General features: G+C 60.4%; 5 protein-coding genes across 5 annotated transcripts; 2 read left to right on the top strand and 3 right to left on the bottom strand.

Moving 5' to 3' along the window:
- Positions 1 to 490: 490 nt before the first annotated feature.
- On the bottom strand, positions 491 to 1054 carry HRG_04157 (uncharacterized protein; the record flags this gene model as incomplete). The annotated part of the gene is made up of 1 exon (XM_044862628.1): positions 491 to 1054. One exon carries the CDS (start codon positions 1052 to 1054, stop codon positions 491 to 493), a length of 564 nt encoding a protein of 187 aa, XP_044723654.1.
- A 3765-nt stretch (positions 1055 to 4819) lies between these two features.
- Positions 4820 to 5347, top strand: HRG_04156 (uncharacterized protein; the record flags this gene model as incomplete). The annotated part of the gene is made up of 2 exons (XM_044862627.1): positions 4820 to 5219; positions 5280 to 5347. The coding sequence occupies 2 exons, from the start codon at positions 4820 to 4822 to the stop codon at positions 5345 to 5347; spliced, it is 468 nt and encodes a 155-aa protein (XP_044723653.1).
- Positions 5348 to 6626: 1279 nt separating this feature from the next.
- On the top strand, positions 6627 to 7734 carry HRG_04155 (coiled-coil domain-containing protein; the record flags this gene model as incomplete). Its single annotated transcript, XM_044862626.1, has 6 exons — positions 6627 to 6699; positions 6759 to 6798; positions 6952 to 7055; positions 7120 to 7223; positions 7312 to 7461; positions 7588 to 7734. 6 exons carry the CDS (start codon positions 6627 to 6629, stop codon positions 7732 to 7734), a joined length of 618 nt encoding a protein of 205 aa, XP_044723652.1.
- Positions 7735 to 7984: 250 nt separating this feature from the next.
- Positions 7985 to 11589, bottom strand: HRG_04154 (uncharacterized protein; the record flags this gene model as incomplete). Its single annotated transcript, XM_044862625.1, has 2 exons — positions 7985 to 9750; positions 9825 to 11589. The coding sequence occupies 2 exons, from the start codon at positions 11587 to 11589 to the stop codon at positions 7985 to 7987; spliced, it is 3531 nt and encodes a 1176-aa protein (XP_044723651.1).
- A 1757-nt stretch (positions 11590 to 13346) lies between these two features.
- On the bottom strand, positions 13347 to 16129 carry HRG_04153 (subtilase family domain-containing protein; the record flags this gene model as incomplete). Its single annotated transcript, XM_044862624.1, has 3 exons — positions 13347 to 15515; positions 15580 to 15957; positions 16007 to 16129. 3 exons carry the CDS (start codon positions 16127 to 16129, stop codon positions 13347 to 13349), a joined length of 2670 nt encoding a protein of 889 aa, XP_044723650.1.
- Between the last annotated feature and the right edge of the window lie 2559 nt (positions 16130 to 18688).

Raw genomic sequence — 18688 nt, 5'->3', positions numbered from 1 at the left:
GTCGAGAAGCGTGCCGTGAGCCCGAGGTTGGCTCGGCAAAAGACCATGGAGTCGCCGTTGCCCGTAGGTGACGAGAGAAACCCCGAGCGAGCATGCACGCCGCTGCCCCGCTACCCGCTTGCCGTCCATACCCCACCGTAGCGGGGTTATGTCTGCTCTGAAGCACCTCACGCCGAGGTACGGAGTAATACTCCGTCCGTACCGTCGAGCTCCTCAGTCAGGAGAAGGAGTCAGCAGGCGTGCTGTACCTATTTCTTATCCAAATGATGACACTCTTTCCCCCTCAGCAAACATTGACATGTTGTTGGCCTGTCGACGGTCAACCGCGGGAGCGTGACACTTATCGTCCCTGCCTGTTCTAACCGCCCCCGGCTGTCCTCGGCTCTGCCCGAACCTCTCATCATCGTCATCATCTTCATCGACACCTCATACCACACCACGCCTCGATTCCTTTTCCTCCACCATCATCACCACCATCATCACCACCGCATCAATACTCAATCTCAAACCCATATGCCTCGTAGCACCCCCTCTGCCCCATCCATCCCACCTGCGACCCCGGCACCGACGCCCTCACCGCCTCCGTCACGCACCGCGGCCGCACCTCGGTCGGCACATTGAGCTTGAACGTCGCCACCGCCCCCCGCTGCCACAGCAGGTCGTGCCCGTCCGTGTCGCACCGTAGCCACTCGATCTCGTCCGGGCCCAGCTTGTCCTTGCCGCACAGGCCACGCACCGCCGCCTCTATCGCCTCGCACCATCCCGGGTACGCTACCATGCTGTGGCCCAGGAAGATGCGGTATATCTTGTACGTCCGCTTGAGGTCCGTGAAGGCGTACCGGCACCGCATCTCGGTCCGCGCCTGGATAAGCAGCGCCTGCCCCTCGGCGCTTAATGGCTCGTGTGGCGCCTCCGGGTCCGCGTCGTTGTTCTTGGCGAGATGCACCATGTCCGCCCACGTCCTTGGCGGTGCCACCAGGCCCGTGACACTGTGCCCGGCTCCGACCATGGCGAGGAGCCAGGCCAGCACAAACTTGAAGCACGGCCGCGCCATTCTCCAAACCCGTCGAGATGATTTCCTGGAAGAAAAAATTCGAGAGGCTTCATAAGCGCCGGATAGAGTCAGTTTCAGTCGCCCAACGATGCTAGGCTGACCAGAGTATCACGAGGATCCAACCCTCTGGGCACAGCACGGCGACAACGGCAACCATGAGATCGATCCACGGCCGAAGAAGCAGGAGAGGCACGAACATGACCAGGGGGACAAAAGGCCAGAGGCGGGGAAAGAGAGTATATGTAGGCCGTATCCTGATGCCTTTTGTCTTTTTTCAAACCTTGAGCGCCGCCCCTTTGGTTCATCATCGTGGCCACAAACTCTCTCTCTCCTGTCCCGCCTGGCTAGCATCGGCCTCCATCAAGCCTCAACCCCCCAAGGCTTGAGCATACTTTGTCCCAATCCGCGTGCACAAACGCAAAGAGAACATACGTTTTCAGGAATGAAGTGGGAAAAAAAGAAAGGAGAAAGCCACCGACTCGTGGCCATATTCTCCTGCCTGCCTTTACGTCAGATTCCACGTAAGCAAACAAGAGGCGCCGCGGCTCTTGTCGTTCTGCAAATACGTCGTACAATACATTCACGTCAGGCATCAAGCATCGGCTGCCCGGACCATTGCACGCGAGCCCAGACCCTGCCCTTGATCCTGTCTCTTTCCATCTTTATTTTTGGCAGCTCCCAAGCCGACGTCAGCCCCGACCCGGCGCGCGCCTCTTCCGGGACACGCGCGCCGGCCACCGGAAACTCTCGGCATCTCAGCCTCTCAGCCTCCGCCCTCCCCGCCTGCCACAGCCAACGAGGACCCGACGAGGCCTGGGCAGAAGAAAAGACCGTCGCGTCTCGTTGGACGAAAAGCGCTGCGAGATCCAGCACCCAGTTCAGGGGGTTTCAGCATCGTGTACTTCGTATCCAAAACACCCGACCTGTCGTTCGTACAAGTCGCCCCCCCCCCTCCCCCCCTTCCCCCTCAATCCCTGCATGGGCGCCTGGGGCGTGCCGTGACCGTCTACCCCTGTCCCGAAGCGTGCCCATATCGGCTTTCGGGCCGCGCGACATGTCCCTCTCCAAAATGGCTGAAATGGAATGCGGACGGGGGGGCCTGTCTGTCACTTGTTGTCCGGCCTTCAGCGGGGAGGGGGTGCGCCGTCGCCGCCTACCCCAAAAGCTTTCAGCTCTCATTGCTGAGACGGGGTTCTGTGACATGGAAAGAAACGACGACGGGCGCCTTTCCTCCTCCCCGTCCCGAGGGACAGGAGGGACGAGATGGGCGTGGAATACGACGTGATTAGATGAGACGGGAGAGGAATGAAGGTTACAGAACGGCAGAAAAAGAAAGCTCACTCGTCTCCGCTCTCCCATGTCGGCTGCAGAGCAAAGGGCCGTGGTGTTGGTATCACAGACGGCAAAGAGGCCAAGCGAGTCCACCCATCGCTCACCCAAGGTCGTTCTCGCTCTTCCAGACGGGTCGCGTCACTGAACATCAATGACGACAAGCCCAGGGCCAAGGAGTTTTGCAGCGTGTCTGAATCAATCAGCCACTGCTCGCGTTCGCTTATCTCATTGGAGACCATACCGCCTGGTCTGACTCAAATTACCACTCCCTCCCCTCTTCTCTCTCTCTCTCTCTCTCGCTCACCTTTCTTTTTGATTCACGTGAACGAGATCAGACAGACATGCAGATCGCAAGACAGGCTCCGACATCGTCACACACACGCACTCACACACAGGATCGGGCTGTGCGGCCCCTTAGTCATCTCTCCCCCCTGTGCGGTTCTTGCTTTGCTTCCTCCCTGAATGTGGAAGAGAACCCGATGGCTGACATTGCGATGCCATTCTCTCAAGATAAGGAGGCGGGGGGGCAAAAGATGTGGAAAGAAGCAACAGAACAAGAGGGGAGAGAGTGGCCAACGGAGATAACGGGAGGGAGGATGGGAAAAGAGAAAAGAGCCCGGCGTCACCGCCATAAACAAGGAAAACGCGAGACGAAACAAATAGTAAGTAATTACGAAAACAAACAAGAAATAAAAAAGACCTTGCGAGGCTGATGCACACCAATCGTGGCCTTTTCCGTCGTAGAAATGTCTGATATGGACCGGGACACCGGGTCAGGTCAAAACCCCTGTCCGGCGTCTGTCAAATCCTGGCCCCGGGGTGGCGCGGCGTCGCAAGGTCCCAAGTCGCCGGGAGTTCTCCTATCGACTCGTCCTCATCTTTCCCCTGACTTCTATTGGCCTCTCATACCGCACCTTTACTTCATTCTGAGAAAAGGAAACACGCGAGTCCCTCGTCATGGCTTGATCCTTGTGTGCCACTCGACGAGTCTCTCTCCAGTCCAGCTTCCATCCTCCCTCCCCAGCCTCTTGCTTTTCCCTGCCGTGACGGCTGGCCTTCCGGCGTTTGATTAGCCTGGCATCGCGCGTGAGCCATTAAGACAAAGGCTTTCCGGGGGTGTGGTGCGAGGACACCACCCCGAGAAAAGCCGACACCTCGTTGCAGGGGATGGGGGCGGGAGAGGGGAGACGAGACAAGACAGGCGTACGCAGGTTGGCGACAGAGGAGGAGAAAAGACGTAGGTCGAGGTCCAAAGATGTCATCTCTTTGCGCAGCCCGGCCAACATGGGGGTAAAGGGAAGAGACCGGAAGGGGGAGGGGGGGCGTCCCTTGTAAGCCCCCGAGCCCAGCCGGGGTCCGAACAGCGGCATCGTGCAGGAACTCGTCCCTCTTCACGGAATGCCATCGACCCAGGCTGTCGGGCACTTTATTGTTAGGCCCTCTCCGTCACCTCGCGCCTGAGACACGGGCTGAGCGAGGGGGCACAAGTGCCAGGCAGGCCCCGGCCGGGCGCGCCAAGTTTTCTCCATGGCCCAAAGGAGGACAGCGACAGAAAGAGAGAGATCCGAGGCACGTGTCTGAGATGGCTCAGATTACATAGTGATCTCTTCGCCCTCCCAGCACTGGCGTCCCGAACCGCTGGGCTGGAACCTCGGAACCTGCGCGTCTGCGTTCACGCGGCTGGTACGCAACCCCATTGGCCCAGGATCCGTCGACCCTTGGGGGGTGGCCCACTGGCATATCTTGATGCCTCATGCCCTGTAAGACAAGAGGAAGAGACAACATCTCTATTTCAGCGCTGGCCGCCGGCCCTTTCCCCGGGCGTTGATAGGTCACTCCCGCTTGGCGTGTGCACTGTAGCATCATCAGCCAATGCTGTCCCAGGCTGTGCGTCCCATTGAGAAACTTTTCCCAAGGGACAAGACAGCAACCTGCTTGCCCCGAGTGACGCAGATATATATGTGCCCCTTCCACCGGCCCTGATGATTACTCTCGTTGAGCCTTGTTACCATCGAGCCCTCTTCGTCTCCTCACGCGCCACGGCTCCTCCCTCCATCAACCCTCGCTGCCTTGCTACCGCCCGGCCCGACACACCCACCTCGGCGACTCGATTCTGCCTGCCTGTGTCACCGCCAAGTAACAGACAAGCCTATTGTCACAGCTTGACCCGGCTCATCCTTTTGCGAAAAACGTCGGGGTTTCGCCATCGCGCGCAAACGCAGTCCTTGGACCAACCTACACACGGGTGACCGTTGTGTCTGGGATTTGCGCCTTGCCACGGTTGGGGCCACTCCAAGTTCACTCCGTCGCTTCAAAGGGTCTCCCGGCGGATATATCAAGGCCCCAGCCATGCCGGCCAGAGTCAGCTACCCATCCAGCCAAAGAACGGACCATCCTTTTCAAGCGAGAGAACAGGTTCGCGTTCGCTGCAGCATGGCCGACAACAAGATTGGCGTACAGCCGCCGAAGAGGACGCAGGCTGGGACTTATCTGTATCCGCCAGTCATCGCCAAGCAGTCGGCACGACAGGCCGATCCCAACGTCGACTACTTTGCCACGGTCACCGTCCTGGACCGACGAGGGTCCGTCCTCGACGGATATCTGCAGGGCACAAAGGCCGTCAGCAGATTCCAAGTCGCCAGTTCCAAGACGGGCAGGGAGTCGTTTGTGTTTCCCTTTACAGACCTGTCGATATCGTATCCAGGGACGTACGTCATCCGTGTCGACATCTACGAGTTCTTGCCCGGGGATTACGCGGGTGCGGCCCTGGTCGAGCAGCTCGACACGAGAGCCGTTTCCGTATCCAACTCCCAAGTCTCTCCCGAGAGTCCATGTAAGAATTATGCTGGTGTGGGCTGCGAGCGGACCAACAGCATGCTGACCACCCTTGCAGCCTCAGACGAGCGTTCTCTGATGCGCAAGGCCCGAGATGCAGGCATCTCGATGCCGCGAGCGCCATGACTTGTCCGGCGCAGATGCGTTACGACCTTTCCTAGCCAATTGTGGTTCCCTCTCTCACTTGTACTTGAGGATGGCGTTTGGGCGGGCGAGGGTGGAAGAAGCTGGCCATGAGCCATGCGAGTGATTTCCTGAGAGCGAGCGGCTGTTACATGTAATCTAAGATTGAAGCGTTCAATTTCGGAGGGCAGCCGAAATCCAGATCGGGGTGGTGAGCGGCTCCAGGTTCGTAACAAAAGAGAAGCTTATTATCTCGGTTGTCGATTCTACCGTCCATGTGATGCCTTGGACCCCGGCCAACACTAGAAGGCGAGCCAAGGCCAGCCATCGCTGCCGCACGAGGCAGATCAGCAGCGCCGGGCGTGGCCACAAGGCTTCTTGCCCGACCTGGCCGGAGGAGGCGCGTGGGGAATAGTGCGCCGAAGTCTTTCGGGGTGCCAGGCCAGGGCCGCCCGCCCTTTCTGACCCCAAAGGCCGGACTAACTGACTTGTGCAACCGACTCACCTGGGCCGGGGCTGAGAGTCAAGGGCCCACCGGAGAGAAGCCAGGGCAGGATCACCACGCACACTGCAAGAGTTAGTTGACGTTGCCCACGGCGAAGTGCTTCGGGGCGGAGCCGGGAGAGAAGAGACGGAAGAAGCAAAGACTTGAGACACTGGACAAGATGCCCAGGTTGGCCCTGTCACCCAAATATTGACCCTTCCATCTCTCTTGCCCCCACACTCTCCCCCTCTTCATTTCTCTTTGCAGTCCCCGCTGCAGTCGCCGTCGGTTGGCCGAGGAGAGGCGCGAGGGGAGGTGCGAGGAGAGAGTCATCACAGCCCTCTGTCGGGGCCTTTTTCGGTACTTTGGTGACGGCGGACGAGCTGCAGGTAGCCGTGACACAGAATAGCGGCAGCAAGGGGTCGCCGGCCACAATGTTCCGGTCGGGGAAAAGGCATTTTGGGCCGTGTCGATGGTGATGTTTTGTCATGCCGGGCTGGATGCACGTTCGCGCAGCAAATGCTGGTTGCATCACGTGAACGCAGTACATTCGGCACATCTCGACCGCCCCCCCATCTTGCCACGTGCCAGCTAGCACCCATGTACCCTTTTCCCACGCACCATCTGATCCTCGCCACCACCAAAAGAAGCCCAATCCTCTTCCATCTTACTCCGCGCTCACACGGCCACAAGCCCTGCCACATCTGCACGCCAGCCTCTCTCCGGGCCCGGCGAGAGTCGAAGGGTCCATTGTAGCACACAGCATACAGCCGTAGTCCGGGCCGGGGAAAGCCAGGCATGGTCTACTACTTTACGTCCGACGTCGTCGACCCTCCGGGCTTCGTCTATGTCGGCAAGGACAAGTTTGAGAGTGAGGGCTCTTGGATGAGCCGGGAGAAATGCCGCAGATTGGCTGATACAATGGGACAGACGAGGACTTGATCAAGTTTGGTTGGGAGCAAGATGTCTGGTGAGGCGTTCTGGCACAGCTCTGCTTCTGCTCTCGCTGTTGTTGCTAATCATCGCCCTCCAGGGTATGATGTGACCGGGCCTGCCTCCCTGCCCTGAGCAATGGACTTACACCCTGTTTTTACTTCCAGTTCCATGTCGACAAGCTCTCCAGCGCCCACATATACCTCCGCATGCAGGACGGTCAATCATGGGACGCGCTGCCCGAAGCCCTCGTCGCCGACCTTGCCCAGCTGACAAAGGCAAACTCCATCGAAGGCGCGTTTCCACACCCTCTCCGCCATCGACCAAATTCCAGCCTAACCGCCATGTCTTCTGGCAGGTAACAAAAAGGACAACATCACCGTCATATTCACGCCCTGGTCCAACCTTAAAAAAGATGGAAGCATGGAAGTCGGCCAAGTCAGCTTCAAGGATCAGCGAAAGGTCTGCCTCCCCTTATCCCCTTCTCACCCAGGCTATCGTTGTCTCCGTCAAGAGGGAGAGACAGAAAAACTCAACGTCAATCCCGCAGGTCAAGCGCGTACTCGTCGTCCAGCGCGAAAACCCCATCGTCAACCGTCTCAACAAGACCAGGGTCGAGAAGAAGCCCGATCTGAAACAGGAGCGGGACGATCACCTGATGGAGTTGCGGAGGAGAGACCAGGCAGCACAGCAGCAACGAGTCAGTCAAGTCACCATCGGCCCCTTTACTCACACACTTCTTTGTCTTACCCCGGCTACCGCTGCTGCCTGACACTGGCCACGGCCCGACTGCAGTAAAGCGCTGACCTCTACTCCTCACCATCAGAAAAAAGAAGAGGCCCGCCAGGCGCAGGAGTGGAAGGAAAAGAAGTGGCAAAAGGACCACGCCTATGATGACATCTTCACTGAAGAAAACATGGCTTCGACGAGTAACCAGGACAGAGACGCTGATTGGGAGGACGATTTCATGTAAAGGAGTGTTTGGCCAATCGACCTTGACACGCACTGCCGCTTTTATTGCTTATCAATGCCTCATGAGTTCGCTCGTCTTTGCGAGGCCGGTTTGCCTTGGGAGTGTCCCGCGTCGCACATTATGCTGCCCTCTTGTTCCCAATACACCAAAGAGATGCAAGCTCCGGCTCCTCGCCGTCCCAGCCATGCACCCTCTCCCCTGAAAGAATACCACATTACATGCCCAGAAGAGCATTCGCCATCGTGGCTCATCAAGAAACGCCTATCCTCCGACACGGGCTGACGCTCAACTCCTCCAGCTTATTCGCGAGGCCTCGGAGCTCGCTCGACGTCTCCAACCTGATTGGAGTAGAGGAGCCCTGACTGCTCACCCCGGGGCCCTGTGAGCTGTGGCCTGGCGATTGTTTCGTGCTTGGGATCCTTCCGGCCAGCTGGGGAGGCTCTTCTGCGTCGTCATCATTGGTCTCTTCCTGCAGATATTGCAACCCGTCATCCTCATCGGCTCTGCCCTCAATCTCGGCCACGTCATCCGCATCACCAAAGGTAACCACAGGTTCACCTCCGGGCAGCCTTACTTCGGTGGCCTCCAGGGTTTCGGCCACATCGAGGAGCAGAATGTCCATGGGGCAAATGTAAGCGACACGCTTTCGCTGGCTCCAGGCCAGCACGTGCCCGCAAAGCTGCCCGTGATGGCGGTCAACCACCCAAGCGCCGCTATCTCCGGGAATTCCTAAGCTTTGCCCCGGGTCCTCTCCGTCGGCAGACTGCGAGCTGGTTATCTGGTACGTATGGCTAGGGGACGTGCGACCGTAGATTTTGACGCTCGTCAAGGCCGGCAGAATCTGCCCCGTCTGCGCTCCGCTCGTCCTCGCCATGCACTGCACCTCCATGCCGGGGAGAGAAGACGACGGCGCAACGGAAGTGGGGCGCATGAGGGGTGCGTCTGCGTGCCTGCCAGGTCGCCCACCGCGCGAGGATCCGTCAACCGCCCGGGGAATGCAGTTGTCGGCGGGCAGGCGTCCGTCAGAAAACCTGATCAAAGCCCAGTCCACCTCGTGGACGAGGCCGTCTACCTGTTTGCGGCGAATGCCGCTCGACGCAAACACCTTGCCTAAGCCACACATGTCAAGATGGTCCTTGTCCTCGGTCTCGGAGCAAGGATAGAAGCCCTCGTCTACGTCGTCCAGGGCTGGTTGGGTGACAAGGTAGCCATCGCCGCAATCGGGCTCGACTCCGGGAATATCGCCCGGTTCGAATTCGTCCTCTTCGGCCTCCTCATCGTCGTCATAGTCGCTCGTGAGGTCGGATTCTGAATACGGCTCAGACTCGGTGTCAGAGAGGCCGTGTGCGTCATCATCTCTCGCCTTTTCAGCCAGTTCCGAGTACCAGAATCCACCAGCCGCGGCGCTGCTGCGCATAGTGTCTTCGTGCCCAAAGTCCGGGTCCGGGTCGTCGAGCATATGGTGGACGGTCATACCGTAGGGTTTGTCGTCGACAAGGACAAGCCCTCCGAAACTGACCGGAGGCAAATGACGGTCGCCGATCCACGCTCCAATGCTCGCCCCATTATAGGGCCGTTCCTGGTACTCGGGATTGACCGCACCAGGTTCACCGTCGTCGGATCCCGAGTCACGACCAGACCCTGGCCCCCGGGGTTTGCGGAGTGCCAAATGGGCTGTACCGGGCTTTGCCTGTCTCCGGGATCGAAGAACATGTCCTTTGCAGACCTTCAATCCAAAACCCGTGACGGTGCTGTCGAATAAATCGCCGAGCCGCTTCTTGAGAATGGCGCGTACCTTGCCGACCGATGTGCAGACAACCAAGACTGTGGGCTGTGTCTTGGAGGGACTCGGGCCGACAGACTCAAGCGAAATTTCGACCGACTCTGGGTGCTTGCGATAAAAGTGCCGCAATGCCTGGTTGATCTGTGGCATAACGATGGTGTTCCATTTCTCGACTGCTTCAGGCGCAAGGGGAACATGCGGATAGAGCCTGATCTTAGTCTCCGACTTTGCCGCTGCCTTGGCGAGGCCATCTTTCCAAAGCATCAGCGACATGAGTTCATCGTGTTTCCAGGAGGGGGAAACTTACCATCACCCTTGACATTAGCTGAAGCGAGCCTCTCCAATGGCTTGCCAATGGCAGGCTCGGTCGATGCGAGTGGCATCTTTCGATCACCACCGAAAGACCTAAGAGGACTAGAAGCCTTTTTATCCTTGGAAGACTCGATGGGTCGCCGCTTTTCGGAAACCGCTTGGCGTAGATCCTGGGTCATGCGCCGCTCCAGCTCGCCGATGCCGTCTAGAAAACAACACGCTTCAAGGTATCGGCTCGCACGCACTTGTACGGCCGAAAGAAGAGCCTCGGCCTCGACATTGCCAGAAGCCTCCTCGTCGAGGGCATGCCAGCATTCCCGGACAGCTTTGACGTAGAAGCTGCCGCACCTGACCGCTAGACGGTCTAGTAGCTGGCAGGAATCCAGAGGGCTGGCCAGGTCAGGGGCGAGGACTTCGAGCTTTGTCCACAAGCCAATCGTCAGCAGGAGCATGGCCAAGGAGTAAAGTTCGAGGACGCGTTCGTCCGTCGACTTGCGCAACGGAGAGCTCTGGCTGGCGCGAGGATCTGGAGATTGGCGCCGCAAGGAAGACTCTGCAGCCGAAGTGTTTTCCCCAAATAGGTCGAAGGATGAGATTAGTGGGCATCGAACATCAGCCGTTGGGCGGGCTCTGTCGTCGCCCGAGGTGATTTCGACGCGGAACGAGATGTCTTTGTCGTTGAGGTTGCCGTGGGCGAAGCCTCTCGCATGCATATCGAAGACGGTGTTTGCGAGATTGAAGGCTAACTTGAATTTGGCCTCGAGCGGAGGTTCGCATTCAGGACGTGAAAGGAGATGGTTTAGAGTTTGAAGGCTGAGGGGCAGGCCGTCGGGGGATGGATTGGGGGACAAGTGACTGAAGGAAAAGGGGAGCCGGTAGACAAGACCGAGACGCGAGTTCTCCAGGTCCTCAAAGTAGCCGAGAAGTCGGGGCAGGCCGGTCCAGGTGCCGGGGGCTCGTTGGGGATCTTGCTGAAGGGCGGCCGACAGCTTCTCGAAGCGAACCATTTCCGGCATGATGCCTGTTGCGGCATACATGGGATCGAAGGTGGCATATTCGAGAAGCAGGGGCGCATAGGGGACCGTGGATGTGCCCCGGACCAGGTTGTTATAGGCTAACTTGTTGAGGAAGACGACCTGGCGATGAGAGCTGTCGAGTGGGTATGGCGTCAGCAAGTCCCGGGGGTCGATGTGCTGGGGGGTTTGCACGCGACTGGACTCGAAGAGCCTAGTCTCTTCGGCGAACGGGGCTGCCTTGTAACCAGTCTTGGAGGAGCGACGGGGCATGGCTGCGGAGGAGCGGGTGCGCGAGAGGTCGTAGAGGGTGTCAATGGAGACGGTGAGATCGTGGACAAGGTCCTCGAAGCGGGCTTTATCCCAGTGGAGCAGGGGCGGCTTGCGATCCGACGAGGGGCGAGGCGAGTCGACAAGGCGCTTCGAGCTCAGCCAGAGGGGCTCGGCCTCGGCGAGGGTGTCCTTGATGGTGGACATGATGCTGGCGACGACTTCGCTGAGACCGGCCTCGGAGATGGAGTCGTCGATCTCGGGCGACTGGGACGAGTCGGACCACTCGAGCCCCCAGCTGACGAGGCGGTCCTTTTGGATGCGCAGCTTGCGGTGCAGGGCCTTGATGTCCGGGTCGTCTTCGTTGCGGACGGGCTCCTGGAGGAAGTCGGTCGACTTTTTGGTGTCATTGTAGAGACGGCTGAGGCGGCGTTGAAAGGGCAGCTGGAAGCCGGCGCCGGCGAGATAGGAGTTCATGGCGAGAGCCGCGGGTGGTTGCGACGCTGGACGACCCAGGGATGAGGCGATTCGCAGACGGGCGACGGCAGCAGGTCGCTGCAGGCGAGGTCGGGGGGACAGGAGGAGCTGGCATGAGGGAGATGGGGAGGGAAACGATGCCGTGTGCTCTTGATGGATCGTCGGTGATGGGCAGAGGAGAGGAGAGCCGTGCCGTTGCAGCTTGTTTCAGCACCCGTCTCCCTCGGACCGGGCCCCAGAATGCTGCTGCCTGGCCTGGAGGCGTCCGTAGCGGGCGCCCATTGGCCAGAGCTCGTGGCCAGGCAGCTGTGATTGGCCTAGCGCCATGCGGTGCTGCTGAACCTTGTTGCCCATTGGCTCCGCCGAATCGCCCGGCGTCAGGTGACTTTGTACATCGAGTGCCTTGCAGGAAAGTCATTCATTGACGCCTAGAAGTACCTGGAACCCTCGGCTGACCCCAGCTCTCGTACCAGACAGATCCGCGGTACGAAGCTCAGAGAAGAGGCTACCTGGACGGACAGTCACCGAAGGTCAATCAACAAGGGCCCCCGTCTCGGTTCCTTCGGAGTGCGGCCGGGTTTGTTCCAACTTCCAACTTCCAAGACTTCATCTCCTCAACAGCCAACAAGAAGCACCGTCTCACGCGCAACGGGAGCCTGAGGCAATTACTCGCGTGCAAGCATCAGATTACAGTGCTTAGTATGAATTTAGGGCGCCGTTTCATGGGCTCGCTCGTCCCCGCGCGAGCTAGATCCCCGACTGGCCAGCGAGAAATCGCTATCAACAATTCAACATCCTCCCATCCCTCTCCTCGTCTGGATTCTCGTCAATGGCAGTGGCAGGCACGCCTTTGTCCCGCCAGCCCCGCCGCGGTGGCCGAGCCATTCCTGAACCCACGCCTCCTGCATGAGACAATAAGACTGGACCCCTAGGCAGACGTCCCCTTAGTCTCAAGGCAACCAAATAAAAGCACCTGTTCGGCTGTTCCCTGTGTAAGCAGACTTGACATCATCTTGACGGGTGCAATGAGACATCCCGCGGCTATGTGACTCTCAGCCTTCAACGGAGCCTTGGCCTCGCGAGCTTCACCTGTCCATAATGCCGCTCGCGAGTACCGCAGTCAAGTTGCTACGTGTAGCATGTGACTGTGAGGAAGGCTTTGGAAGGAAGCCTGGCAGGCAGACACGAGCAAGACGACGACGTGATTCACGAAAAGCAAATGTGGCCACCTACCGGCATGACTCGCCATTCACCACCGGCGCAGAGAGGCAGGAGGGTGTCGAGGAGGAGCAAGATGACCCCATTGACCACGGAGCAGGGGACGAGACTGTCTTGGATTTCACCCCGTGGGCAGTAGGTGCCTAAAGTGCCCAAATAAAGAGAGGATACGTGGACCATCCCGGTGCAGGGCAGATTAGGCACGGCCGATTTAACCAACAAAGTCCGAAGCATCCGCGTGGGAGCATGGAAAGCAAAGTATCAAACTCCCCGACTCTCCGAGGATGGCGGTTGGCGAATCAGAGCAGTCGGTGCAGAGACGTTGACAACGGTGGCCATGATAATCAACCAAGCTTTGATATTTGTTCAGAATTTAACCATGATACATATAGTTTGCCCCAATACGCAAGGGGCATCATTTACAGCAAGAACAGAATAAAGGAGAAATTATGTATATGGAGAAATCGCATATTCGTCATCATCCTCCATCACATCATGGGGAGGCAGAGGCAAGTGCTCTTGCTCTCCATCATTCCCCCTCACGCATACTTGATGCGCACGGCGGCGGACTCGCTCACGTCCCACTCGGCCTTGTTCGCGGCGTTGCCAAAGATGCGCAGCGCGCGCACCACAAACTTGTACTTGCCGGGGGGCGCGTAGTTGCCCGAGTCGAGGCGGCCGTCCCAGGGAAAGGAACCCGGCCCGCGCGTGTTCCACTTGGACGGGAAGCCAAAGGGCTGGCCAATGGTCTTGACGCCCCAGACCTCGGTCGTCATGTTGGGCGGGCACGTCGTCAGGGGCACAATGTCGGCGCGCATCCGCGGCGACCCCAGCGCCAGGTTGGCCACGAGCGCCGGCAGGTCCGTCCCCGGGGCCGCGTTGCCGGGGCCGGGCAGCGTAAAGGTCGTGTTGGCCGCGACGGGCTTGAGCTTGGTGTCGGTCGAGTGGGCGATCCACGTGTCGGCGGCACCCAGCACCTGCGTGGCGTGCAGCGAGCCGGTGAGGCCCTGGTAGGGGATGGACAGCGACGAGCCGTCGGAGCCGTTGACGGCGATCCAGCCCGACCACAGCGCCAGGCGCTTGGCGTCGAGGCCCTGCGGCGGCGTCGGCAGCACGTCGATGCAGGCCGACTGGCCCGGGGCGACGCGGACCGAGTCCTCGCTCAGCCTGACCGTCGCGGGAGACTCGACGGCGTCGTTGGGGAAGGGCGCCGGGAAGCGCGAGCCGTCGGCCTTGAGCGTGTACATGGTGACGGCGGGCACGTGGGACAGCCTGTACGTGATGTCCTCGCTGCCCCTGTTGCTCAGCGTGAAGTTGAGCGCCGTGACGAAGTGGTCCGTGTCGTTGAAGGACAGGCCCGACGGCTCGAGCAGGGTCGTGGCGTAGGCGGCATCGAAGGCGCGGACCAGGCCGCCCCCCTGCTGGGCCGCGGGGGCCAGGTAGTCGTAGAACTTGGCGCCGTCGTTGAAGCGCTGGGGCCGCGACGTGGCCGACAGCAGGTTCTCGATCAGGGCCGGGTCGAAGGTGCCGCGGACCTGGGCGACGAGGGCGACGATGCCGGCGGCCAGCGGACAGGCCATCGAGGTGCCGGACAGCACGGCGTAGCTGCCGAGGGCGCGCGGGTACGTCGACAGGATGTTGCCGCCGGGGGTGCCGACCTGGGGCTTGAGGTCCATCTCCCACGAGGGGCCCCAGCTGGTGTAGGTGCTGAGGGCGCCGCCCGTGACGTTGTTGGGCACCGACAGCAGGCTGCTCTGCGCCTTGTCGCGGCTCGCCATCTTGAGCGTCACGCGCTTGCCCGCGCGCAGGGCCGCCACCCACGCCTCGCCGACCTCGGCCGTGGCCATGCCGCCGGCCAGGATCCGCGGCACCGTCGACAGGTCCGTCGACAGCGCCCCGGCGACGTTGTTGTAGAACATGATGTACCGGGCGCCCCGGGCCGCGGCGTTGGTCGCCTTGTCGGTAAAGGGGCACGAGCCGCGCCGGATCAGCACAATCTTGCTGGCCAGGTCCGTCGTGTTGCCGCCCGCCGGCAGCGGCGAGCAGGCGTCGTCCTTGACGGCCGGGTCGAGGCTGGTGGCCCAGAGGTCGAGCGTGACCTTGTCCCAGGCCTGGGGGTTGGCCGGCACGTAGCCGAAGCCGACGTCGTCGCCCCCGTCGACGGCGTACCGGACGCCGTACAGCAGCGTGGGCGTGAGCGTGTTGTCAAACGAGGCCACGCCGATGACCTTCTTCGCGTCGGCGGCGCCGCTGGCGTAGAACAGGCCCTGGTCGCCCTCGTTGCCGGCCGAGACGGTGCAGGGCACGCCGCGCTCGACGATGCGCGAGACGGCCACGGCCCACGGATCCTCGGACCAGCCGCTGGGCCCGCCGATGGACGCCGTGATGATGTTGGCCCCGTCCTGGAAGGCGCGGTTGTAGGCGGCGATGAGCACGTCGTTGGACACCTGGCCCTTGCAGCCGAAGACGCGGTAGGCCCCCAGCGTCGCGTCCGGCGCCGCCCCGGTGAAGCCGAAGCTGTTGCCGGGCCCGGCCTGCGCCGCCACGATGCCCGCCACGTGCGTCCCGTGCCCGCCGCAGTCCATCGGGTCGTTGTCGGGCACCGGCGTGTTGCTGCCGTTGTAGTTGTCGCCCACCAGGTCCGTCCCGAACGAGACCAGGCAGCCCTTGCCGAAGCAGCCGCCCAGCGCCGGGTGCTTGTAGTCGATCTAGATTCCGCCCCGCGAGTCAGTCCCCGAGTCTCCGGCCCCGTCCACGGCGGCGTCCACTCACCCCCGTGTCGATGATGGCAATCTTGGCCCCCTTGCCCGTGATGCCCTTGGCCCGCAGCCGGTCCACCTGCGTCATCGTGTGCGGCGAGAAGCTGTCGCCCGTCTTGTTCGGGTGGCCCACGGCTCGCCGCTCGGCCACGACGCCCGCCGGCCCCCGCGGCGTCGTCCCGATCCACTCGACCTTTGGGTTGGGCATGTTATACAGCCGCACCGGCCACATGTTCTTGACGGCCGGCATGTTTGCAATCTCGGCCGCCTTCTTGGGCGCCTTCTTCACGTCGTCCATCTGCACCGACACGCCCTTGAAGAGCTCAAAGTCGAGCTTGAGCCGCGTCTTGCCCTCCTTTTCCACCGCGTTGTAGACGGCGCGGGGGTCCTGCTGCCGTGTTAGTCTCGTCTCATCCCAGAAGCAAAACAATGACACTGACCTGGCCCTCCTTGATCTCGATGATGTACGCGCCGGGAACAATGTCCTGGGCGGGCGCGTCCGTTGCGGCAAGGACCGACGACGCCGCCGCCGCGAGCGACAGGACAAGTGATGAGCGCACCATGGCGGCGACCGGTTGGAGCACTCGCGAGCAAGGCTAACGATATTATCTCTTCTCCCTCTGACCCTCGCTCGACTCGGAGCCGGAAACAGCAAGAACAACAAGTGAGCGACTAGATACTGGAGGTCAATCCCAGGACCAACCACAAGGAGAGCTCGTTCGGAGTCGCAAGAGCCTCCGGGAGACGGGCAGCCCATCGTTCTAAATACTTACGTCCCCATGCGCCAATGCGTCTCCCCCGAGGCCTGCAAGAGCACAAGAGAGACACGCATGTGCCCCCCGGTCAAGAGCCGATGAGCGAGCATGGGCACGCGCCAACTCGCACCCCGCCACAAGCGTCACATTGCCCACAGCCGGTTCCCGGAGCTGTTGATGAATTTCCAGGGATCCGGGCCTCTGGGGAGTGGGAGTGAGAGGGGGAGTGGGAGTGGGAGATGAGAGGGTGTGGGCGTGATAAGCATGCCGTGATGGTGCATACATACGCATCATACTCGTGCTTCTCTCCAGATTGATATGCACGGCCGAGCTTTTTGGATGCGGAGGGCATTGGGGTTCGCTGCGGAGAGATAGGCGGCGTTGGGGGGTAGGCGGCGTTGGGGGGCAGGGACATGGCGAAAAAGCAACACAAGCACGATGAGATTACAGGGGGGGCAGCCAGATAATTGCATTGGACAATACGACGGGCCGACCTCGAAGATTGAAGACAGGCCAGAGGAAGAAGCAAGGTCCAGTTGTTGTCGTCGGGTTCCTGACCTCGTGAGCTCGCCTCCCCCTCCTGACCCCCCACAGGACGATGAGATGCCAAACTGGCACTCGAAGAGCTCCAATCCAGATCCTGAGCTGTTCCGCCGGGGGGTCCCGACGGGGAAGCCGGGGCAGCCACCTACCCCATCCGGCAAGTGTCACGGAGCAGCATGGGGGGCCAAGGTTGCGCCGGACGGCCCCGCCATCCCATCCGCGTGAGTTGGAGAAGAAGCCCGTTGACCCAGGCCGAGTAAGAGACGACTGCGGGGGACGTCAGCGAAAGATCCGATGAGCCGGCGTCTAGACCCTCTCGCGCACAGGGGCGTTATCTACACATGTACATACGAGCTAGGCAAGCTCAGGACCATGGCCGTGGCGACAGTGACGGTTCTGTTGCCCGTGATCACGGGCCTGGCCACGAGGGGAGTGGTTTATCTTGGTCAGTTGTATCATTACATCTTTCAGCCATGCATTAAGGCCCATTACAAAGCCCACGAGCGCGAGGGTTGCGTCGGATGGGGGGCCATTGGCCATAGCATGGCGAACCTTTGGCGCGGCAGTCGACTCCAGAACAAGAACAGCATCATGGTGAGAGTCGCGGTCAGAACCGCCGTGTTTAGTAGAGAGCGAGACGGCATTCAAGGACCGTTGACGTGCAACCAGTCGCCCGTGCCAGGTCCAAGCCTTCCGTCCGCCATGTACGGGGACGCCGAGCCAGAGACGGTCCGCCACCAAAGCCAACAACAAGAAGACGGCTCTCGTAAGAAGTTGAACCTCCGTTAGTTTGCAGCCGGCCCGCGCACGTGCAGTCTATAGCTCAGCAACCCACCGCCTTTTCCCCACAGCCTCAAGCGCCGACATCATTGCCCGCCTTCTCCAACGGCTCAGCCCCGGCCGGTGATTGCGAGGGGGGAAGTGAAGCACCCATCTTTTGCAAAGTGTGGAGTGTGGACGGAGGTGGGTGTACGGTGGGCCGGGGAAGACAAACTGCGGAGCATTTGCAGCCCAATCGCAGCCCGTTCTTCTCCCCTTATCCTCCTAACGTTCCTGTATTCCTAGGCTTGGTCTTGAGTCTGTCTTTTATTTATTACTTTGTAAACAGACTAACAACCTCTTGCAAAGTGGACTCGGCGTCCCTCTCTTCTTAGTTCCTGAACTTCCTGTCAGTCTTCCACGTCCAAGGGAGCAAGTCTTGTCCTTACGAGCTGCCCAAGCACGTATCCATTCGGCCATCAGGGCCATCTTCCCGGTCATTGGACCACAGCCTTCCTTCGTCTCTTGTCCCTGGCGCCAGGGGAACCCCGGGGATTTTCCCCGTCTGTGTCCACCCGCCCACCTGCGTCTCCGCGCCGCCACCTATATCAGAAGCCCGCAAACTATAACACACACCCCGTCCTCCCCGCAAGTGCATCGATCGCGTGCTCTAGTTGACATTGATCTTCGCCCTCTCTTTCTCTTTGGGGATATGTCCAGCTGCTCCCAGCCGGTAAAAGGCAGCCGAGGAGCCTCGTCTCTCGACTTACATGCAGGCTGCTCTCCATCTCGTCGAGTCCGGCGTGTACGACGCCCGTGCATATATACATGCAAGCAACCAAGGCCGAGCCTAGTTTCCTCCCTCAGTTTGCCATGCTCGGTGCCGGCCGACGCGAGCTCGCTGCTCCGTACCTACATAATAGGTACATCTCGCTCGGCATGCCTCCCTCTCTGTGCCCACCACCTTCGGTGTATGCACTCCAGTTCCCTGCATGTCGTACAACCTCGCAGAAGATAACAGGCGCGGTGGCAGAGCAGTTGCGGCTCTGAGTCTCGTTTAGTCAG

The sequence above is a fragment of the Hirsutella rhossiliensis genome, assembly GCF_020360975.1.
Source record: "Hirsutella rhossiliensis strain HR02 chromosome Unknown scaffold00003, whole genome shotgun sequence".
Lineage (NCBI taxonomy): Eukaryota > Fungi > Ascomycota > Sordariomycetes > Hypocreales > Ophiocordycipitaceae > Hirsutella > Hirsutella rhossiliensis.
The sequence above is the reverse complement of the archived record's forward strand: the minus strand, read 5'-3'. Positions and strand labels throughout refer to the sequence as shown.